We start from the raw sequence: 26311 nt of genomic DNA, 5'->3' as shown, positions 1-26311 counted from the left end.
AATTAGGTGTACCTAAATAATCATGAAAATGTTTTGTTGAAGGGGGGATGTCTCTAGCTAGGTTAGTTCCTATAGATGAAAAATTATCATTAAAAATATTAGCTATATTTTCAGGATCTCCAATAATATCACCGTTAGACCTAATTTCAGTTATATCGGACTTATTACTGGATAAATTCATGGCTTGTTTAAGAACTTTCCATGTATTTTGAATGTCGTGCTTATACAGAATTATTTGATCAGTGAAATATCTTTTCTTTGCCAAACGTAAGGTCTGAGTTAAAGTATTCTTATATGTGGTGTATTTAGTTTTTGCCTGAAGAGTACCTTTAAATTTTGAATTATAATATAAATTATTTTTTCTGTTGATTGAACGCAAAAGTGCTTTAGATATCCAAGGAAGTCTTGGTGATTTTTTGTAGTTAGTTTGTCTATCTCTTACTTTTGGAATATGCTTATCTAATTCACTAATAAAAATATTCAGAAAGTTATTGAAGCATATGTTTGCATCATTATTGTTATAAATAGGTGACCAGTCAACAGACTCTAACGAAACACCCAGTCTTGCAAGATTCTCTGGAGTAGGTCTCCGCCTTGATGGCTTGGATGGATTAATACATGAGTGCTTAAGGGTAAAATGTGACATAATGGGAAAGTGATCTGTCAAATCAGATAATATTATTTCAGAATCAGGAGTCGGCATGATGTTACAAAATATGTTATCAATAAGTGTTGCAGAGCGATCTGCAACGCGAGTGGGTTTTGATATTAATGGCAAATATGAAGAAGTCAAAAATGTTTCAAGAAATTCATGGGCAGTATTGTTGCTGTCATGCTTCAATATATCGATATTAAAATCCCCTTATATAAAAACATCTTTGTTCACCAACAATGGATATCTAACTAAGTTAGAAAGGTAAAGTAAAAAATCATTATGGTTAGAATTTGGTGGTCTATATATAATACCTATAATTATATTTTTGGAATTTGGGACATTGATTTCGATAAAAAGTGACTCTACATATTCATTCATAATAGTGATTTCGTTATGAATTTTGTATTCGTAATTGTGGTAAACATATAACGCAACACCACCGCCATGTCTATCTTTCCTATTATTAAAAACGAAATCATATTGATCTAATGCAAATGGAATATTGGATTCATCAGTTAACCAAGTTTCTGTAAGTCCAATAATGGAAAATGAATGTCTAGATGAATTATTGTCTAATAGCAGTTGGAACTCTTCGAAGTGTTTATTAATGCTTCTTATGTTTAAATGTAATAAAGAAAAAATATCTTTGGAGAATTGTCTAGTAGTGTTTTTGAATTGAAGTTCAGTGATGTATTCTGATGAAGGATTGCGAATTAAGTCATGATCAGTGTGAAAATCAAGAAGTTCTGATGATGCATTGATGTTGTTTGCTACAAAGTGGTTGTACGCCAAATTAACATGAGGGTTGCCATAATTATTAGGTGTATTTAAATTAATGGAGAGGTCATCATTACTCAAAGAATAAAACGGCATATCAATTAAAGTATTCACGGAAGTACAGTTAGCGTCTCAACATTCACTACTACTTCCGGCATTGAGTTAATAAAAGAAGAGTAATTAAGATAAAAGGTCCTGTGTGGGAACAAATAAGTAACAGTCATACAGCGAAACAAAAACACATACATGTAAAAACAAATAAAGAATTCATAAAGGTTCGAGAGAGGGCAGCATTTACATGATTTAGCAGAAATCCTCGTAGGCAGAGCGGACGAACGCGTCAGAGAGCAAAGACAGTAAAAATACATCATTGATAATTACTGGAGAGATGCCCAAAGATAAATCAATGTAATAAGAAATGCAAGTGATGAAAAATAACGATACTCCATACAGGTGGGCAAATGACAAGAAAAAGCATAAGCAAAATCTATATTGTGGACATGAAAACAAAACATGAAAAGAGGCGACCATAATTTTTGTAACGTACAATTGAAAATAGATAACTGTTGCTAATTTTGGTAAAGACATGCAAACAAGGAAATTACTTCAAAAAAAAAAAATATATATATATACATATACATCAGAGCAATAAATACATAACAAAGAAGAATCGCTATAAATGCATAAAAGCGAAACAATTCGTAAGTTGCAATTTTATCCCCACGGGAAGTACATGGAACACTAAAGCATTTCCAAAAACAAGCAATAAAGTAAAGAGCGCGAGATTGATGATAGGATCACTAGTGTTAGTGCTCCTATGGACATTGATCGGCCTTGGTTGACTATAGTCACACAAACCGAGCAATGCCCATACCTACTGGAATCAGGTGTACATATTAAGCAATTTACCTCCATACATTCTGAGAAAAAACAGTCAAACATGGTAAATGTATGGATAACAAATTCATGCAACATACATAGCATTGAGTGCTTTAAAATAAAAAGTGAATCGCTCAACCAAAGGAACCGTAGACAATGCCCATGTCAACTAGGGTCTGGTTTTCAATTTCACATTGATATTCAACAAATTACATCAATGCATGCTCATATATAAAAAGGCGTAATTATGCTATAAATATGAACAACATAAAGGCATGCAAAGAATAAATGCATACAAGTGAAAACTTATATCAAAGCATCATGCACTGGATAACAGGAGCATCACCCAATCGGGGCAATGCCCAAAATTATACCAACAAGGGTCAACAAGGGTCATGTTTAAACAGATTACATCTATTCATGCTTAGTAAAAGCGATAATGATGTCATTATGAATATGAACAAAGTAAAGTCATGTGAATAAGGTATTATATTCGTTTAGTTTGGCGATGGATCATTCAATGTTGAAATAGTATAAAACACGTGGGAAATTACTTAACAAATAGTTCCGAAAACCTGCATTAACACATTATAACATACTTATTATTTATTTCGCCACTCAAAACCAAACGATATCCATACCAATCAGGGTCAGGTATTTACGTATAAACAGATACCCTCAATGTACTTAGAAGAAGCAGTCATTGTTGTAAAGTCATGGAGACAAGACAATATCGTTTGGTGATAGACAATGAGACTATACAGAGTTGAAATTCTTTAAAACACGTGGGAAATTTGCATTAAAGTATTTCCAAAAAAGCCTGCCTGGGTCATTACATGTATGAGTACAATATGCCAACAGAACGATCTCAATACCAACCAGAGTAAAGTGTTCACATTACAACTCTCCTAAAAATTCAGTATTGTTGTTATTTTGATTACGAACGGGGTAAATGGCATTCAAACAAGATTTTTAAAAAGTTTGAAACGGACATCAAAACCTGAGCATTTGATAATAGGAGTATTGTCGGACCAAAGCCGAGCAATGCCCGTGCCAACCAAAAATATGCAATTAAAACATATTATCGCCCAACCAAAACCAAGAAATTACCATACCAGTCAAGACCAGATGTTCACATTTTAAAATCCTTCAAAACATGTTTAGAAGAAGCGAAATAAAAGACAATGTAAAGTCTTTCAAATAGATTATACATGTATATAGAGTTTGTCGATGGCGCTTTAATGTTAAAATACTTTTAAACGCGCGGGAAATTGCTTAACAATAACAAGAATCAGAAAACATGCAATTAAAGCATAATAAAGCATCATGATTAATGAGCATCGTCCAACCAATACTGAACAATTCCCATACCAATCAGAGTCTGGCTTTCAAAACTGAACTATTACCAGCTGTTAATTGTATTAAAAGGTTTAAAAAGTCATTTCAATTTCATATTATCTTTAAAACTTATTTTACCAAACATTGGACAAAGATATATCAATATTTTCAAAGATCCATCATATAATTTATTTTAATGACAATGATGTAAGCACCAGCCCGAGTCTGTCAGATCGTCACACGTAAGTGAACATGTATAACACTTTCTTCAATGCTTCTGGCATACACCTTTACTTGCACTCACATGCACCATGCACCTCGGTTACTTCTTCAACGATTGCAAACAAAATCCTATTTATTCTCTTTCAATAGAGCAGATATATTAAACGGTGAAACCTTTTCTCCCCAGTGTAAATATTATACAGCCAGTGAATTTAATAAGGCTTTTCATAAAGTAGCTCAAAGTGATATTCCCGACTACTTTAGTTTAATGCATTTAAATATAAGAAGCTTACAAAAAAACTTTGATACTTTCTGCGAATTTTTATCCACATTAAACACATTTCCATTTTCTATTATTGGTCTCACAGAGACATGGTTGCATCCAATGTCTCCTCCAATTTACAACATTGATAATTACAACTTCCTCCATACAGATCGAAAAGTTGGTAAGGGAGGAGGTGTCGCTCTCTATGTACATAAAGATCTTAATTACAAAGTAAGACATGATATTGAACTTCAAAATATAGAATCCTTATTCATTGAAATTTCTAACGCTAAAAATAAGAATAAAATAATCGGTGTAATCTATAGACCCCCAACCAATAATGCTGATATATTTTTAAATGATTTGGAATCTAGTCTCGAATCAGTTTCTCGAAAAAACAAAAAAATCTATATCACGGGCGACTTTAACATTGATTTTTCCTTTCCCTATACTACAATAGGTCAACATTTTACTAATTCAATATCATCAGTTGGATTACAACATCTCGTTAATAAACCAACTAGAATTTCTAACATATCAAATACAATACTTGATAATATTTTTTCTAATGCACTTGATAAAAATGATAATGGAATAATATACTATGATATTTCAGACCATCTGCCTATTTTTGCAATGTATCCAAATGATAAACGCCCTCACCAACCTAGGGACAAAGAAAACATAACCAGACGAAAAGAAACCCAACGTAATATAGAATCCCTAAAGGTAGATTTGGCTGAAGAAGATTGGCATGATATTTACCTAGAACAAAAAACAAATGACTCTTATGTAATATTCTTAAATAAACTTCTTTATTATTATGATAAAAACGTGCCATTACTAAGAGTTAAATCGAGCAAAAAGAAGAACAAACAACCGTGGGTTACACAAGGTATAATTAAATCCATATTTACTCGGAATAGACTCTATAAAATATCCATTAAATCGCCTACAATTCAAAACATAAATAAATACAAAAAATTCCGCAACAAATTAATTTCAGTTATCCACCTAGCTCGCAAATCTTACTTTTCTGATAAAATTGAAAATAACAAAGATAATAAAAATTCATTATGGAAATCTGTAAATGAGATATTAGGTAAGAAAAAAGAAAGCTATGATAACATTAATTTCGTAGAAAATGGACAACACTTGCGAAACCCAAGTGATGTTGCTAATGCCTTTAATAACTTCTTCAATAATATCGGTCCAAATTTAGCTTCAAAAATAGTATCTAATGATAATGACTTTTCTTAATACTTAAACGACTTTCCGGAAAATTCTTTATTTTTTAATCCGACTAATACTCATGAGATCTTAGAAATTGTTAGGTCTTTGAAACCGACTAAATCTTCAGGGCATGATGGAATAAGTGTCTATTTATTAAAACAAATAATTCACTTTATAGCTTCACCGCTCATGCATATTTTTAACCTTTCTCTGTATCATGGCATTGTTCCCGATCTACTTAAGATTGCAAAAATAATACCAATATATAAGAAAGATGACCCATGTCTTACTTCCAACTACCGACTAATATCTTTATTACCGAGTATATCTCTAAAAAAATTTAAAAGTAGTTTACAAGCGATTGTATTCCTTTTTGAACAATAATAATATATTAATTCCAAATCAATATGGTTTTAGAGAGAATCATTCAACCGATTATGCTATTTTACAATTATTCGACAAAATATCTGATTCTCTCTCTAAAAAAGAACACACTGTTGGGATTTTTATGGATCTATCGAAAGCATTCGATACAATGGATCACCGCATTTTACTTTGTAAATTAAAGAGATATGGAATCAGGGGGGTGGTTTTCACTTGGTTCAAAGATTACTTAAGTAATCGACGCCATTATGTTTCTTTCAAATAAAAAACATCCTATATTTGTACCATGAAATGTGGAGTACCACAAGGATCGATGTTAGGTCCCTTGCTATTTTTGATTTATATGAATGATATTGTAAATGCATCTCGAGAATTAACATACGTTTTATTTGCAGACGATACAAATGTCTTCTATTCCCACAAAGACTTAAATATACTCGTCCCGACACTTAATTTAGAATTAAAGAAATTATCAAAATGGTTTAAAGCTAATAAACTCTCCCTAAATATAAGCAAAACAAATTTTATGTATTTTAAACACATTCAAACTAAACATATGTTCCTTAATATATACATAGATGACATACCTATCATTGAAAAACAAGAAACCAAATTTTTAGGTGTATGGATTGACTCAAATTTAACCTGGAACAGTCACATTCACAATATTTGCATGATGGCATCCAGAGGAATAGGAATTTTGTTTAGATTAAAATATTATCTCTCCAAAAAATCATTATGCTTTATAATTCGTTCGTTTTATCCCACTTATCTTACTGCAACTTAGTATGGGGGTATAGTAGTAAGGTAAAAATAGAAACGATTTTCCGTCTCCAAAAGAAAGCACTCCGCATATGTACTCATTCACATTTCATTGCACATACTGATCCAATATTTCACAACTTAAAGACATTGAAAATTGAAGATATTAACATTTATCAAACGGCCATATTTATGTTTAAATATTCATCCAATATTATCCCGATTCCATTTCGCAATTTTTTTGTTTACAACAAAGACATTCACAAATATCCAACACGACATTCAACAGATCTTCACTTAACCAACCCAAGAATATTACTCGCTCATAAGACGATACGCCACCATGGCCCAGATATTTGGAATGCATTGCCACATGATATTAAACAATGTACATCTCTCTATTCGTTTAAAGCTTCGTTGAAAAAAATTCTTATTTCTAAGTATACCTAATTTGATTCACCTGCACTCACCCACATGCACACACTTGCACTTCTTTTAACCATTTTTTTCTACTAATATATATATTTTTTAAAATCTTATATTTCGTGACGATCAATTTATCAAATATGATTTATGATGGTTTTCATGTAGCCCCCTCTCCTGGCTGCTATTGCTTCAAGCACCTCTGTGCTTATAATAGCTGGCCCCTGTATTTTACCGAACTATATCACATGCTTAGGTATGATTTAACTATCAGTCTTTTCTGTATTATTTACAATGTATCTCTTTAATTGTCACATTTAAATTGTATTCATTCAATTATGTGAACATGTTAATTTATCATTGATTTATGAATAAAATGCAGAAACTCCTGCAAAAAAACAACAACAACAACGAGGTCAAACGATGAATCAACATACCCATAACACACTGCACCCGCCCCGAAGAGTGCCCCCAATGCAAGTGCCGCCACTTTGGGGTTGTCCTTAAGAAATTGAAAAACTGTATCAATTTGTTTCTCCATTCTCCCGAAAATAGATTATCCTGTTGAAAGAAAATAAAACAACTTCGCCTTTGAATTATTAGGGAGTCAAAACCGGTAACAAGAGTTTTAATTATTGTTTGTCTTCTTGCCATCCAGCTGCTATCTGCGCGGCTATCTTGGAAACGACTGAACTACGTCATCAATGAGAGAAAGAGACATGCGCAAAAAGAAAGCGCACAGCGGCTGGTTATATATAGCTCTATGAGAAATACCAAGCGCAGATTCCCGAATACCTTTCTTCTGAAATTTCCAGCGTTAAGTTTGCTTTTTCTCTTTTCATTCAATTCAACTTTTTTGAAGGATGGCCTAAGGATTTCACGAAGCCCGTAATTGGAAAGTTTAGTACTTTATGCCAAAGCAAAAGATCAATAGAGAACTTACGTGCGTATATTATTTCAACTTACAAAACACCTCCAAAGAATACATATAAAAATGAAACCATTTCAGCTAGGATCAAAAGCATTCATCATGGTTGGACTGAAATACACACACATGGTGCACTTCATCTCACTAACTATTATCTGCCATCATATCAAAAACATTAAATCACACTAAGAAACGGATGCTTAAAACGTTTACACATGCACACTTCCTATAAAAAACTTTTACCATTGAAAATCGTTGCATCTCTTATATTATATTGTTTTTTGTGAAGAAAAGAATATTCAACATACAAGTAAAAAAAATTTACTTGAATTCCAAATCCAATTTTTAGGGGTACAACACTAACAAAAAATTTGACTTTTTATATATTAATTTATCCTGTTTTAAATTCAAAGATCAGTCCTTCAAGTACCCCCCCCCCAAAAAAAAAATGCAGGAAAGCCCTGTCTAATCATGGTGATCAAAATGCAACCTTGTACAGAATAGCATAATGATAAAACATTATAATAAGTCAATAGAATATTAATGATTGCAAGAAAACATTAAAATGAATAGTAACACAAGGCATTTTTTTTGCTCAGTACAAAATACATGGATTCCAACCCAAAGCAGGGGCGGCGATCCTGGGGCGGGGGCACAGTGCCCCCCCCCCCCCCAACTTTTTGAAGCACTGAAAAGTGCCTTTTTATGCAAGAAAAATGCCCCCTCACAAACGTGTACTGTGCCCCTTTCATCGAAGGAGGACCAGATTAGGTGATACCAATTTCCCCTTTCTCGTATAAGTGCCAATTTTTTTTCTCTCCAAAAAATGATGCCCCCTCATGGACACCTGAGAAGGACCAGTTTTATCGTTTTTTCGTGCCCGATGAGCGCCCGGTCTCTTAACATTTAGCGCCGTTTTGCTTCCTTCATGAAAATCTTGCAAAAGTAATCCTTCGTGCCTTAAATACACTGGGGTTAAATTTCATTTAACAAAGTTAAACTCCCCCCCCCCCCCGGCCCCCCTAGCGAAAAAAATTCTGCATACGGCCATGTTTAAGATAGTGCCCTTTTCGAAAGAAAAGGTGCCCTTTTTCCCTGTGCCCCCCCCCCCTCCCACTTTTAACTTCGCTCCGCCGCCCCAGACTCAAAGTATTCCACCCCCTCTGGTTTACTCCAAACAGTGATGATGAAGAAAATGATAAAAATTCCAAATAAAAAAATATCAATTTCTCTCTGGATCGTGAGCGCGATCGCGAGAGGGCGCTAATGCATTCAACAAAATGGCTCTTGCTGGAAAGCTGCGGCTTGCTCGGAAGGTAAAATAGAGATCTACAGATCATTTTTTTCTCTTTTATCGGTTCTAAAAAAGCCTTTTAATCGTTATTGATATATTCTATTATATATTATATTTCAGATAATCCCAAGTCCCTTTGCTAGAAGATGTCTGGGTACTTCTTCCCCGGCTTCTGCTCAGGTGAGTTGATTTCTCCTCTGGTTTCTCCACTCCAGTCGCGTCACTGAAAATTGCATCGCGATCGACAAAGCTGCTCCAAAAAAGAGTCCAAGCTCTCTCCCGGCTACTCACGCTGTCGCTGCTAATAGTACCTTGGTCACATTTGTTCTACGACGGCCGTACGGCGAGTCGAAAACAGCCGTTTTAACATTTTGTGTACCAACTACATATAGGTGGTTTGAATTAAAATTAATTAAACGGCTGTTTTCGACTCGACGTACGGCCGCCGTAGATCAAATGTGACCAAGGTATAACTCCATCCAGGAAACTTCGCTATGGCTATGCTGCGAACTGGCAAAATCCTGAACTTAAGGGGTGAGGGTGTCTGTGTACCTGGCGTCCCCCTACTCAAAAAAGTAGGGGGGACACAATATCAAATGTCCCCCCTACTTTTTTGGTCTTTTTTGATGAAAAGAATTAGGCCTACATCATTCAAAATCGAAATAAAACATGGATGTATTTGGACGAGATGACCTTACTTTTAGTTTTGGGGTCATAACCTTTTTTTTTTTGCTCGTCAAATTTTCCAGCCCTTGTCCCCCCTACCGTTTGGGAGAGATTTCGGCATAATCGTGATATAGTCCCCAAATCCCAAAATGGGGACTATTAGAATCACACCTACCAAACTCTCGCACAGCTCGAGAACTTGCGAAATGATGAAAACACACACAAATGAAACACACACCTGGGTTCTCTCCCTATTATATACTCATGATACAGTCCCCACTCTACGGTAAATCAAGTTTGATTTTCACGGCGGTGGGGACAGTTTCAACAGTATAGTATACTCGTGATACAATCCCCACGCTATGGGATACACATTTCGTTTGGCACGCAGTGGGGATAGCTCCAACAGTATATTATACTCGTGATACCGTCCCCTCACAACATAAAATCGTGCTCGTTCGACAAGGGGATGGGGACAGTTTCCAAGTGCAACGTGACAAGGAAGACTCATTCAAAACCTTCGGGAATTATTATTATTATTGTCTCATCATATTATATCATTTTATCATAATAATTATTATTTTATCATAATTATTATTATTGTTATTTAATCATAATTATTATTATTGTTATTATCATTATTATTTAATCATAATATCAATATTATTATTGCTATTTATCATTATTATTATTGTCAATATTATCATTATCATTATTAATGTCATTATTATTACTATCATCATATATTATTATTGCTATTTATCATTATTATTATTGTCAATATTATCATTATCATTATTAATATCATTATTATTATTACTATCATCATATATCAGTATTATTTAATCATAATTATCATTATTATTATTGTTATTATTCTGTTTCTGTTTGTTTCTGTTTGTGGTAACTCCCGTAGGAACTCGGCAGGACAGCATTTTGCTGGTATATAACCAATTACCTTGGAAACATTTTACGTCTAGATTAATCAGTCAGAGTGGCTGACGTAATAGACGACAGATATCACTCTTGGGCCTTTTTATCAAAGTGGAGACAATGGCAGAGTTGGGATTCGAACTCACAACCTTGCGATTATGAGTCCAATGCTCTAACCACTGGACCACATATTATTTAATCATAATTATCAATATTATTATTGCTATTTATCATTATTATTATTGTCAATATTATCATTATCATTATTAATATCATTATTATTATTACTATCATCATATATCATTATTATTCTTTATTATTGTTGTTGTTATTATTATTATTACAATAATGATGATAATATAATAAATTATTATATCATCATTATTATTATTATTCATTATCATTGAAAATGTGCCCCTTCCATCTCTTCCGTTCCTTGTATTTCATTTAATTCCTTCAAATGAAATCACTGTAGACTCATATCGTTTGGGTATAAATTATCATAATTATTATCATCATTGGCATCATTTTCATTATTGTTGGTATTATTATTGAAAGAGTCACCCCCAAAACATTAAAGTAATCAATACAAATATGTGACGGAAATAAAAAGTAAAGTAATGATAACAACAATGATGGGGATGATGATAATAAAGATTAAAAACAATAATGATGTTGATAATAATTATGATAAAGGTTAATAATAGAAAATAACAATAATAATAATTATTATAAAAATGATAAATAAAATATAAATGATTTTAACAAAAAATAAGGATAACAATAATAAGTAAAAAATAAATAAATACCATCAAAAATAATGACAATAATGATAATAATTACGATAATACCCAAAAGTTATGAATGAGTCTACAGTGATATCATTTGAAGGAATTAAATGAAATACAAGGAACGGACTGGATGGAAGGGGCACATTTCCTATGATAAAAAATAATGATAATAATAATTTCTTATACTATTATCACTATTATGATGATAATAATAACAACAACAAAGAATATTTATTATAATGATGATAGTAATAATGATATAATAAAAATAACAATAATAATAACAACAATGATAAAGAATAATGATTAATGATGATATGATAAAGAATAATAACCATAATAACAACAACAATAATAAAGAATAATAAAGAATAATAATGATATATGATGATAGTTATAAAAATAATGATAATAATAATAATTATATTAATGATAACAAAATATTGACAATAAGAATAATAATAATAAATAAAAACAACAATGATAAAGAATAATAATGATGTATGATGATGATAGTAATAATAACAATAATAATAATGATAATTATGATTAAATAACAATAGAATAATAATTATGATAAAAATGATAATTATGATAAAATAATAATGATAATTATGATAAAATGATAATGAGAACATAATATGATGATGACAATAATAATTCCCGAAGGTTTTGAATGAGTCTTTCTTGTCACGTTGCACTGGGAAACTGTCCCCATCCCCTTGTCGAACGAGCATGATTTTATGTTGTGAGGGGACGGTATCACAAGTATAATATACTGTTGGAGCTATCCCCACTGCGTGCCAAACGAAATGTGTATCCCATAGCGTGGGGATTGTATCACGAGTATAGTTATACTGTTGAAACTGTCCCCACTGCGTGCAAAGTGAACTGTGTATCCCATAGCGCGGGGACTGCATCACGAGTATACTATACTGTTGAAACTGTCTCCACCGCCGTGAAAATCAAACTTGATTTCCCGTAGAGTGGGGACTGTATCACGAGTATATAATAGGGAGAGAACCCAAGTGTAAGTGTGTTTCATTTGTGTGTGTTTTCATTTCGCAAGTTCTCGAGCTGTGCGAGAGTTGGGGACTGTGTTCTGGAGAAAGAAAGTGATTTTCATGCGTTCTGGTAGGTGTGATTTTAATAATCCCCACTTTTGGATTTGGGGACTATATCATGATTATGCCGAGATTTCCACCCCTGCTTTATAGGTTAAACGTTAATTTATTTCAAATTCCACCGAAGTGTGAGTCAATAGATTTTCTAGACTTCTGTGAGGGCAAGTTCCACATGTCCCCTCCCACTCACACGTATTGCGAGGTTAGTATGCTATACTAACTACCTTGCACTATGAACGTGTTTACGCAATGGATTTTAGAGTTTTCGGTTAACATCGCTTCATAACGCGAATAATGATAGCCGAAACTCATTCCGCTACCTCACCAGGGCTTTTTCTGGTGAAAAGCATTCCATTTTCAATTTTACAAATATTTTTTTTATAAAAAGCACATAAAAAAGAGCAAAATCGCTTACCTCGGCCTGGATAGTTGCTTCGCATGTCTCTTTCACGGAAATAAAAGGAAGGTCGTTGGTGGCGCTGATACAATTCACAACCTAAATTCAGCTTGTCTGTATTATTTCCAAAACTAGATTCTTGATTCATTGTATGCGCAATTCCCGATAAAATATAGACACCCATAAATGCAATAACTTAAAAAACATACTTTTTATATTATTTTTGCTGACGATAATACTTTTTGGAAAACATTCAAAGCGATGACAAATTTAAAAAAATAGAAAATTCTACGTACCTTAAACGAAGCCCACTGTGCTACTGTTCGTTTGTCAATAAACGTTCCACCAAAGTCTTTACAGTAAAAAGATTGGACACTTTGCCGAACTTCGCTAACGCTTTGCATCGATTTACGTGTAAAATAGTTTTTGTGCCTAGTCTTTCCCTTGTAGTGTTTTTGCTATGAAGATAAATCGCGCGCCCTCTTTAGCTAATTAGACGAAAAAATTGGGAAATAGAAGCAAGCTCCGTATTTTGTCAATGAGAAGAAAAATCAACGCTTAAAAGACGCTACATGTATTTGAGGGATATTCATCATATTAGGGGGAATTGACTTCACATTGTTCGGTAAGTTTCGTAGAAGTACTTGATTATAGAAAATTTCTTCTGAAATTCGCGGGAGTTTGTTGCAATTTTGCATGCGCCGTGCCTTCAATTTTCCTGTACACGGCGGCAGTAATGCACCCATGGGTGGTCCCCTCCAGCTCCACAAAAAAAAAGAAAAAATTAGATTCTAATTTCTATGGAGAAGGTTTGTTAAGAATTATCTAACATATATTTAAGAGATTTAGGAGGGAAAAATTTGATAATACCAAAATATGGCTTTATTCCATCAAAATCTTGAGTGTGGGTAATTCCCAATGGCATCGGTTTATTTACTCAGAAAAATAAATACCCAATACTCTTGTAGAGTAGGCTAGTCGTAATATCAGTTGTAACCGTTATGAAACACATGGTTTTCAACAATTCCTTCTAGCTCAGTGAGTAAGGGGACAGACTGGAGATGCCTCGTTCTGCAGCAAAAGGTTCGAATCCAAGTTCCAACCGGAAGTAGGAAGAAAAAGAAAAGAAAAAGAGAATGAAAGAAGGGGTTTGGAGAAATATTTTGTTTAATTAGTGGAGGACCTTAATAAGGAAGTCATTCCTAAGTGAGTGACAGAGTGAGTTAAAACTTATCAAAATTTTAGAACAATATTGCAAATGAAAAGTTAAATGTTGAAACAAATGACAATTTATGAAAATGCATGGCCTGTCAAAGTCACTCAGTCATTCTTCAAGTTCAGTGTCATTTTTCTTTTATGAATGGTGCCCCATGTCTTTGGACTCATTGAACAATACACATGACTTTGGAGTTTGGGTGAGAAAGGCTACATTTATATTTAGAGACTTAAAGATAAATTCCAGTTTTGGTAACGATCTAAAAATGACTTTTTACAGAATCTAATATAATGACCACCTAAGTGTCTGTTTGTATGAATAAAAAATATGTGCCAAAGGATTCTGGAAGAAATTGTGTAATTGCTGAGAAATAAGCAAAATAAGCGCGGATTCGGTCACTTCCGTCGGGTCTTTATTTTAGCAATAATAATACACTGTCCCACGTGTGCCTATCTGTGTTGGTGATCTTCAGTGTGAACATTTTTCAGCGTAGATTTCAAGATTTCACAAAGTTCAGTTTATGTAACTGTACCAGATCTAGATCCTCGATGATATACTGACAATTAAGCCTTGTTTTACAGACTTTCTCATGAAATCAGTGTTTACTGCAAATACTGGAATTTCTCTTTAACTATTTTTTATGTCAAGTTTAAATTGATAGTCGTTGCGTCTCTTCTATGATTGGAAACATGCTTGTATGTCATAGTTTTAAACAGATTAAGTAAAGAATTCCTTATCAGCCACTGGATCTAGATATATAAGTTTGGGGTAAATTGTAAGATTGCTTGACTAAGATAATAAGATTTTTTTTTTAATTTGTCCAAATTATTATATTTGAATTTCTGTTTGCCTTGTTACATTCGATGAAGATTCCTCAAACTTACAACAGTAACCATTCAATGTACATGCATGAAATATTTTAAGAAGACGAGAAGTGAGCAACAACAAAGTCTTCACTAGCTCCACGATCCACTCAAGGAAAATGGGAGGGACTGAAAAAGAGACTTGTTTGGCAACAGGAGTTGCCAAACTTCTGAACACAGAATGAACTAAAATGTATGATAATGGAAATACTTCAAAAGTTTGGTAATGTTCACAAATCTTTCGAACTTAGTGTTGAAGACAATTATACTGGAAAGAGTAACCTCTTATGAAAATCTCGGTGTATTCCTAAATCAGTCCCTAGTATGGAATAATCATTTAGATTACATTAGCAAGAAAATAGGATCTAAGATATCACTTTCCAGCTGGATTCGGTCCTTTCTTTCTCAAAATTGCTCTAAAGTACTTGCCTCTTGCCAATGAATTAATTATGTCACATTTTTATTATTGTAGTCCAGCCTGGTTTCAATAGAGGAGAGGTGGAAATTCCAAATAATCAAACTTGTTTACAATGCCCTAAACAGAAGTTGCCCACAATATATTTCATATTTGTTCATTCAATTATCAAACACCCACTCATACTGTACCAGAAATGCTGTTAATTATTGGATCATTATACAAAAATGTAAATCAGAGAAGGGGAAGAAAAGGATGTCAGTACACGGTTCAATTCTCTGGAATAATATTCCAACTGCAATAAGAAAAGCTGCAACCTTACAATCCTTCATTTCATCTCTGCAAACTTTATTCTTTTGGTATCTTTGTATTTTGTTTTACCTTTGCTTTTTGTATTTGTATGTATTTACATGCAACAGGGTCCTCTTGGAGAACAGTGTGTGTCACTGATGAGGCTACCCTGTACAAACAAGAGTAAAGACTTAATGATGATGATGATTTATGATAATAATGGTAATAATTTAATAGAAGTCTTGCTCACCTTATTAGTCCATGAAAGAAAAAAATTGTGTAATTCATTCTGTGATTTGTCATTGACTTTCAATTATTTGTCTTTAAAATCACACATTAATTTAAAATAGATTGAGATTACTTGACCAATTAAGCATATACATATCATTTGCCAAAGTCAAACCTTTTAGGACCAAAGAAATCTGTTTGACTTTGGAGAAATATGCATTGTAGGCATATATCTGTAACACACAGAATAATTTTCCTGGTATCGCATCGCAATTTGCTCCACATTTTTGAAAGACTGCTATGCATAAAGTCTTTTGTATAGCATGTTTTTACGTAGGACTACATTACTTAGTTGAGAGCTTTTCTCTTAACCAAAAATGCTATTCAAATTTGTAAAGCAAAATTATTCCCTGAACACATTTTCTGATTAATCTAAAAATAATTATCAACTTTAATTGAAGGTCAATATCTGTAAGTATATCATGTTTTTTTCCATTTCTATTCTGTGATTTGTTTTGTTGACATGTTTTATAGTGAGTTTCTTTGGGAATTTCTCTTCCAAAATCACATCAATTTCAGATGCAGTAAGATAGTTAGCAATTAATCATGATTAGTAACTTTGCCATTCAAATCTTCTGGGACCAAAGAAATTTGACTTAGAGGTGTATAACGCATATTTTGCATATAATCTTGTCAAAAAAATACTATACTTGCCATTCAGGTAACTTTGCCTAAGTCAAATCTTTTAGGACCATGGAAATCTGTTTGACTTGTTAGGGATGTAAATAAATAACACATGATTTGAATAATTTGGTCTAAGATATTGCTTCGATTTTAATACAAGTAAGCAAATAATTGTCTTCTGAATGGTCAACTTAGTACCGGTATACAAGTTTACCTGTTTGTCATATCTCTATCATTGCTTTCAGCAAACGGTGAGAGATGCCCTCAACTCGGCCCTGGATGAGGAGATTGCCCGGAATGACAAAGTTCTCCTAATGGGTGAAGAAGTGGCCCTCTATGATGGTGCGTACAAGGTCTCCAAGGGGCTCCATGCCAAGTGGGGCGATAAGAGGGTTATTGACACACCCATCACTGAGATGGGCTTCGCTGGCATCGCTACCGGAGCTGCAATGGTAAGGTCTTCTAAGCTTCAAAGGGCAAGGCCACTACAACAAAAAGTTGATTTTATTTCTAAAGAAAAAATTGTTTCATAAAAAGGCCTGTCGTAACACTGAAATTTCACCAAAATCGGATGAAAAATCAGGAAATTGTGACATTTTAAAATTTTCCATATTTTGCTCAATTCAGTTATCCACAGCACAGTGATGTGCAAGTTAGACTTTCGTTATGTTGACAAAGACTATATTTTATATTGTAATTATTAAATAAAAAAGAAAGTTGATGGCGCAATTGGTTCCCTCATTCGCATTCAATTCCAGGATGTACATATTGTGTGAAAATTAAGTGAAACTCTAAAATGTCATAATTTATTTTACATCTGATTTTGATGAAGTTTGCAGTGTTATGCTTGTTTGATTTTTCTATTTTTATTCTAATTAACTTTGTGTTGGGGAGGACTTGGTAGGATTAACTATTTTTTTTCAAATATCCCAACTGGGCCCATAACACAAAGCTTGCTTGATCATCAGGCAAATTTTTGCACTTTTGAATTCATTGATCATCATGTTAAATCAAGGGCACAAATCAACATTACGGGCTGCTGTTTTTATTTCATTATTCATTTATTTCTAGCAGAGAAGAAATAGCATACCTGTGAAACCAAACAATAACATATCAGATTCTGAAGCAAAATAATAAGATTTGGGAGATCAGCAACGGCCATTCGAAGACCTCTGAAGGCAGACCCCTTTTGTATACATTTTGACAACAAAACAAATAATAAGATGTGATGAAACTTATATTTGAATTTTCTTTATTTTATTAAGTTCTTTTATACAGGGTTCATGTAGCTTCGCCAGTGATCTTAACCCTAATCTGGGGGGGGGGGGTTTGAATCAACCCCCCTCGACTTTTTGCGCGATCATTTCGCTGTGCAAATTTTTTTGACCGCGCTACTCGCTGATTTTTTACTATGATATTGCGCATCTTTTGAGACCAAATTTACCGTGCCCGGGTATGCTGTTATAATTACGCAACATTACGTAAGTGCATGTCAGACCCAAAACATGATTTAGTATACAAAGTCAATGTAAATTGAGTTTTCTCACCTTATTCAAAAAGATATGATTATTTTAACTGATTTCACTACAGCTGAAATTAATTGATTTTAGCATAATTATGCTTTAAAAGGTTCTGCTATAAATTTGGTGAAAAAACAAAGAAAACAAAAGTTCGAAAAACAAGGAAATTCATAAGAAATTCATTTTCAAACCAGGATTTTTTTCATTTGTAATTGTTAGCGTTGGTATAAAAAATATCTACACCGAAAATTAGCATGCTATGAGCTTTTTATAGTGAATTGGAGCAAAAAGTATGATTTACTCATAAATTAGCATAATTAATTCATATTAAAAAAAATCTGATGATTTTGAAAAAATTAACCATACAAACTTGAAGATTACATCCGACACTATCATCATGCCAATTTTCACGATGTTTGCCGAGATCTCAAGGGGGGTTAATCACCCCCCCCCCCCTTGAGATCTTGGTGGTCGTCACCCAAAAAGCACCCCAAAAAGCACAGTCTGGTTAGGGTTAAAACCATATTTTACAAAGAGACCCTGTTTAACAAATAATACATGACCTATGCAACTTCTCAAACAAATTAAAGTAAAGCATCAATCATTCATAAAGTCTGGTTAAGAACTCCAAATTAGAAAATTTTCCTCATGAAAAAAAATTGTATAGATGATTAATTTTTTGAGAATGTTACAAAAATGTAAAGTATCCTACGTAAATCATATTTCTCATAATTATTATACACAATTATTTGGCTTAGTCTCAGAATCATTAATAGTGGTATCATTGTTAACATAATAATTGTTCTAATTGATCTAAAGATCTGGTTTTTTTTAATGATTTTTTGTTTCAATTAGGCTGGTTTGAGACCTGTATGTGAGTTTATGACCTTCAATTTTGCCATGCAAGCCATTGATCAGGTTATCAATTCTGCAGGGAAGACTTTCTACATGTCAGCTGGTGCGGTAAGTTTACAATTTTGTTTATGTACAGTCAAACCCATCTTAGTGGTCACCTATCTAGATAGCGAAAAGATGTCTATTTGTTGAAACCTGTGCCATATGAATAGGGCTACAGGCTTTTGTTTATTTTTATTTTTTTATATAAAAAGGTAGCCCAATAAAAAAAAAACACTTTTCACTGGGGCCCTTAAACAGGGTTCCCAGCCCATCAGGGAAATCAGGGAAAATTATTTTAATTTTTTCCAGTCAGGGAAAAATCAGGGAATTTGATGAAAAATGCCTCAAAGCAGGGAAAATCAGGGAATTTTGATCAGCCCAAAAGACGAAAGCATGGTTGTCATTCAGACTCTGCTATATTTTGTTGCATATAAAAAAAAACATCCATTGAATGACTGGTTATGGTGGTAGTAATCAGTTTTACATCATTGTTTTTATACTGAAAAAACATGTAATTCACTGCAACAACTTAGGAAACATGCGAAATTGGGAATGGGTTTAAATAATTATCAGGGAATTTTTTTAACTTCTTTAGAGAAAATCAGGGAAGCTGGGAACCCTGTTTAAATACACGGTGTATACAGGCATAATAGTACAAAGAGAACTAAACAAAACTACAGTATGCGTATTTGTATACAATGCAGATTAATTCAAAATGTTACAAAACAAAATTATGCAATGCTGCTGCAGAATGCAGATATGATGCATGCTTGAATATGCTGCTCAGGGAATTCCCCTTTTTTTGCTTTTGCTTTTAATAATGCTTTCTTCATTTTCATGGATCAATGTGGGAAATAATCAGTCATTCTCAGTATTCATATTTTTGTTAAATTTTGAGGCATTGTACAACACAGGTAGCGAATATTCCTATTTGTGCGATGGTACAAGATTACGCCTAAGGAGAAAGAGAGATGCTCTTGTGTCTATTTGTTATTGGCATACCATTTGACCCATTTATGCACGCTTCAAGAAAACATGACCTTGCTCTCTCAACAGGTTCCAGTGCCCATTGTATTCAGAGGTCCTAACGGAGCTGCAGCAGGTGTGGCCGCTCAACATTCACAGTGCTTCGCTGCATGGTACGGCCATGTACCAGGTCTCAAGGTCATCAGTCCCTTCTCATCAGAAGACTGTAAAGGACTCCTCAAAGCTGCTATCAGAGATGATAACCCAGGTATTTAAAGGATTCAATGTTTTGTTTCTCACACTTGTCCTTAATCTTGGAGGCCATGTATCAGGTCTCAAGGTCACCAGTCCTTTCTCACTCAGAGATTGTAAAGGGCTCCTCGGAAATGATAATCCAGGTAACTATATAAAGAAGAATTCAGTTTTAGAGGTATTGTTGCTCCGGATTTTGATCCTCAAGGTCCCGGGGTTCAAATCACACCGCAGCATTCAGGTCTTTCTGTCTTTCTACATTTTCTCTTGAGGACCTTGTGGTTCAATTCCGGAAACTTAACCACTTAGCCACAGCACCTTTACATTCTTTATTGAGACAAGCCTGATTTGCAATCAGAGTGTCAATCGCAAGCTTGGGTTCATTACTGCCTAATTTTGATCTGGAACCCTCTGATCTTGACTCCATAGACACGCAGAGAAAATTGCCTTTTGTGCGCCTGGCACGCAACTATGCGATGAGGTTGCCATTTATATGCAAAATTGGCTGTTTGCTCATGTGAATTTTGAACGTTCAGTGTGAGCTGGAATACCTGCTACTGCTTGCTCTTATGCTATTATTATAAAGCGAAAAGTGGATCATGGCACTAGTCACACTAATACTAATTCCCTCCCCCCCTCATGACATGAATAAATAGTTATTTTATGTCATTGTAATTGCACCAATTCCTTTGAGTGCAAAAAGGAATTAGTTTTACTTCTACACTTGGTGCTTTAAAAACAAAAATTAAGGTTACCATAGAAGTGATGATAGGGTTGTACTTCCCATGTTCCAGTGTTCAGCGAGTAGTAATTTGGACACTGGACTGTCTCTTTAATCTTAACTTTGGATGATCCATTACTCCATATCTGTGCTTCCATGAAAAGCAATTAGCTTCAAAATGCAAGCAATCGTATTTTCTACAAATTAACTACCAGTACTCACAGGCCCGTATTCTGAACTTTGGTTTAATTTACACTCTTTTCTCAAGTTGTGGTTTAACTTTGGATTTGGACAAAAATCTCTCACAGTGCAGGTTCAAATAATAATAATAATATAGTTATTTACCCAGGGAAGCCACTTCAGTTCCGAAAACTGTTCTCCCAGCAGGCCCTGCTACTATTATTACCCTGGCTTTAGCTGGGCTGCCTAGGCGCTCAAGCATTCAAGGAATTTCTTCCTACCGGGTACCCATTCACCTCACCTGGGTTGAGTGCAGCACAATGTGGATAAATTTCTTGCTGAAGGAATTACGCCATGGCTGGGATTCGAACCCACGACCCTCTGTTTCAAAGTCAGAAGACTAATCCACTGGGCCACAACGCTCCAAATCTATCAGCTCATTTGATTTTCAAAACATTCATAACTGTCCTAGAATATAGTTTAGTTATAGTTTTATTCACCATTATAAAACATGAGGAAAGAGCACAGTAAATGTAAAAAAAATTGACATTTTCAGATTCCCATAATTGTTGCCCGGAGTTAGACAGTTGTCTAGCACAGAGTTTGACCATGGTGTAAGTTCAAATGGACTTCCGAATATGGGCCATTTGATTCATAATTTGTTATGGAAATAAACATAAAATTGATATTTGTTTATAGGTAAATTGATAGAACTTTTGCCACATAACTGGGAGGTCAGGAGTTCAAACCCCGGTTGCGTCAGACTAAAAAACGTTGAATGATCGGGAATGCTGCTACCCTGTTTGGTGTTCAAATATGTAAAGAATAGAGCAATGTAGATCTTGCACTGCTCACTGGCTGCTGGGCCCACGATCAATTGGGCAAAATAATTTTTTAGATGATTTCTATTTTGAACATTAAAAAAATGTGGATTATTTTCATCATTATTATTATTATTATGTTACATCCTCAGTGGTATTCCTTGAGAATGAGCTCTTGTATGGCAGGCCATTTGAGATGTCAGAAGAGGCCATGCAGGATGACTTCGTTCTACCGATTGGAAAGGCCAAGATTGAGAAAGAGGGGACACATGTGACACTTGTTGCTCACAGTATGGGTGTGTTGAGGTCACTTGAGGCTGCACAAATTCTAGCTGAAGATGGAATATCTTGCGAGGTATGTATGATTGCAACATTTCTATTAAGCATAGCTGCCAAACAACATTGATTATCTTTGAACCTTCCTGCAAACTTAAATTATTTAAAGGGAAAGTTTTGATATAAGCAGAAAATTAGAGAAAAAATATTGGTGAAAGTTTGATTTGGAGAAAAAGCAATTATAATTTCATAGATAAGTAATGAATGGGCTTTTGATCTTGCAGCATTGAATATGAGACTTTTATGAATGAATTATAAAAAATATTACCGATAACCAACCAGAGTTCCGAGGCTAAAAGCTCCTTCTCTAGGGACATGGTAATGAGGATAAATATCTTACCAAAGGGCACTAGTGCACCAAGTAGGATTGAAACCCATGTCACCCGATTTCAAAACCACCGCTCTATTGATTGAGGTAACAAGAAACTTTGTTGATTTATTGTTAGATATTACTAAAGCTGTAGTTGGTCTCTAAGTGGCATGCTGATTTATGATGAATACAAAGTAGTAATATATTGTTCATTCTTATGTAAACTAATTAGGTGATCAACCTGCGAACCATCAGACCTATGGACGAGGAAGCCATCTTCAACTCAGTCAAGAAAACCAATCATCTTGTTACCGTCGAAGGAGGGTGGCCACAATTTGGAGTCGGCGCTGAAATCATCGCTAAAGTCATGGAAAGTGAGTACTGTCATATAGTTTAAGAGCATATTTCTGGAATTATACTTTTTTGTAATGTGAGATGCAGACCTTATAATTGATGGTTTTTTATATGCAAGGCTCTTTTCCCATATGGTTTATATCTATATTACAGCATAAATGGAAAATTAAAATGGGCACAACAAATCTCAAAGGTCATGAGAGGAGCATCATGGCCAGTTATCAGGGCATACACACCCATGGCCTTTGATGGTCTTTGGCTAATTCAAGCCTTTCAAATGCTATTTCACTTTAAAATTTGTAGAAGAAACTTATAGAATTTTTACACTACACATTTTTTTGGGGGGATGCAGATAAATCCCCATCATATCTGTTTCTCATCATTATAAATAAATAATAATATAGGATTTGTATTGCGCACGTATCCACCATGCTAGGTGCTCAAGGCGCTCCTATATTACCCCGGCTAAGCTAGCCTACCGATTCCGGTGCGCACAGCTTTTTGAGAAATTACTTCCTGCCGGTACCCATTTACCTCACCTGGGTTAAGTGCAACACAATGTGGGTGAATTTCTTGCTGAAGGAAAACACGCCATGGCTTGGAATCGAACCCACGTCCTTCAGATTGAAAGACAAGAGTCTTAACCACTAGACCACGACGCCCCAACAATTATGAGGGATGAGAGAATCATGTGAGACAGGAATCGATTTTGAGATGAACTGACATCAATGGAAAAGCATAAATCTGTGTTTAATAATAGTTTCATACATTTGTTTAGTCTGATCTGATTCTTCAGGTCCACATATACTGTCATCATTTGTCATGGAAAAAATCAGTCATATTACAGTTGTGGAAATTTGTACCTCAAATAAGAATAATTTAGAATTTTTTTTTGAAATGTGAATTGCAGTGTAGCTAGAGCTTACTTTAGTATTTTTTGTGATGTTTTAAGCATGTTTGTTTTCTCTCTCTCATCTTGTCTGTCTGTTTCTCTTTGTCTCTCTGTTTTTCTCTTTCTCTCTCTCTAACCCCCCCCCCCCCTCCCATCCTCCTGTCTCCTTATCCCCATATATTATAGGTGACGCATTTGACTACTTGGACGCACCTGTTGTAAGAGTCACCGGCGCTGATGTACCCATGCCCTATGCAGCCTCATTGGAACAGGCCAGTCTTCCTCAAGTCACTAACATCATTAATTCCGTCAAAAGGATACTGAATGTAGGTGCTGCCCAGGGGCAAATGAAGAGTTAACAGAATATATAAAAGAAATATAAGTTATATATAAATGATATAATCGTGAAAATAGTTTATTGGAACTCTTTGAGTGCAACTCTCAAGTTAACTGGAAACTGTGGGTTGCATTGACTATGCAGTTTCCACTTATGACTTTGAGCCAGTTTTTTTAGATCCAAGCCCATGCAGCTTCGATCTGGGGAGCGTTTCATCCAAGTTTTTAGATCTGACAACTTTCCTTGGTTTTGATTGGCTGAAAGGCACAGATGTCCGACTTTTACTATGGTAACTGTCAGATGAAATAGGCTTTGTTGGATAAAACATTTGAAAATTCCTCTTAAGAAGCGCTCCTTTGATTTCAGCGCTTGAGTCCGTTTGAAAACGAAAAAGAGGTTCATTGAATATGCATATTTATTATTATGTCTTTTCTCCTTTAGCTTTGCTGTAAATGAGTATGAATCACTCTTTTATCAATAAGAATTGTTTAAGAATATATATAGGAAAATGAGCAGTTTAGTCACATTAAATAATATGTAATTCTTTGGAATATACATATCCTTATTAACTGGCTTTTCATGTAAACTGTTCCATTTTTTTCTATATGAAGTGTTGGTATGTTTTTCACAGTTTTGTGGTCTATCTCCTTTTGTAAATGGGTTTGTGCTATGTGCACATGGAATGGTTTTGAATTCTGCTCCAAAAAGTGGAAACAGACTTGAAGTTTTGACATACAGACACACATTCAGAAGGTTTGAAAGTCCTCAAACTCCTGCTCGGTCCTGAAGATAATGCATATGTGTATTCACCAAACTGGCTGGTAATGTACTCTTTATCCAACAAGTTTGATGTATTTATGTATACCATGCAATGCCAGTATTAAAATATGATGAACTCTCCTAAAGTCAGGTACTGGTGGAACACAGATCTCATTGTGACCTTTGTAATTTGACTTTGTGAATATCATACATTTAGCCTAATCTGTTCTTCAAACTTAGTCTGACTTTATAGTTGACTATTCATCCTGTAAAAGGTCAACTTAGAGTTTGCACTAATCTTAATATATGTATTTTATTTATGATGATTAACTCTTTTTACAGAGAAGCTAACTTGGATTCCTTTCCTGAAATATTTCAGTTTAAATACTGCAAACGACTGTAAAAGTGATTTGGAATTCGACAGAAAGGGAAACGTTAGAATATAATTATTGCATTATTTGTCTTGTGTGCTCTCAGCAGTTTTGTCATAAACCTTTGTTAACCCTTGTTTCTTTGTTCTTGTATTTGAGCTTACTGCTCAATAATTTAATTGATGTCTCACACAGCTGGGGTAGTATTCTGAGATCCTTTTTATCTCTGATAAATTTTGAAAAGTGATATCTGTTAAAATCAGTGAGAGACAATATCTTTAAATATCCTCAAATTGATATTCTGAGAACCATTTCATCTTTATTTTATGTCTATTAAATGCACCTATTTGTTTACTTCTTGAAGTAACGTTGGCACAAGTAAACCATCTGCATTTCAGTGGATAGATACGGGACACAGGCACTGCTCTGTTGCGAATCATCTTTGGATATGCAAGATAAAAAAATTCTCAGATAAAATATATTTTATCTGGGAGATGAAAGAAAATGGTCCTTTGATTAGCTTGGCAGTTGCTTGCTGTTGTTCTCCCAAGGTGGTACAGACGTGTGTCACCAGAGGGCAGCATATTGATCAAAGTCAGTGTTAACACATCTAGTATGTGAAAAGTCACAAGGGATGCATGATATCTAAATTAAGTGAAAACATGTATTTTACCACAATTTGATTAATGCTTCATGGAAAGCTGAGTAAATTATTGTATCGTGATTTTAGGATTGTTAGAAATCAGAAGAAAAATTTGATAAACTGGACAAGAAAGGGAGAAAAGGAAGAATGACTGTTTTAATAAAAGTTAAAACTGAATTGTCAA

At 34.3% G+C, this 26311-nt stretch overlaps 1 protein-coding gene across 1 annotated transcript; it reads left to right on the top strand.

The window, feature by feature from the left end:
- The first annotated feature begins 9101 nt into the window (after positions 1 to 9101).
- LOC129257478 (pyruvate dehydrogenase E1 component subunit beta, mitochondrial-like) lies at positions 9102 to 26311 on the top strand. The gene is made up of 8 exons (XM_054895805.2): positions 9102 to 9182; positions 9281 to 9340; positions 17014 to 17220; positions 19144 to 19251; positions 20242 to 20419; positions 22278 to 22480; positions 23004 to 23145; positions 24204 to 26311. Exons 1-8 carry the CDS (start codon positions 9147 to 9149, stop codon positions 24374 to 24376), a joined length of 1107 nt encoding a protein of 368 aa, XP_054751780.1. The 5' UTR covers positions 9102 to 9146; the 3' UTR covers positions 24377 to 26311.

This window comes from Lytechinus pictus, chromosome 3 (assembly GCF_037042905.1).
Source record: "Lytechinus pictus isolate F3 Inbred chromosome 3, Lp3.0, whole genome shotgun sequence".
NCBI classification, from domain to species: domain Eukaryota; kingdom Metazoa; phylum Echinodermata; class Echinoidea; order Temnopleuroida; family Toxopneustidae; genus Lytechinus; species Lytechinus pictus.
Note: the sequence above shows the minus strand (reverse complement) of the source record. Positions and strands in the feature narration are given on the sequence as shown.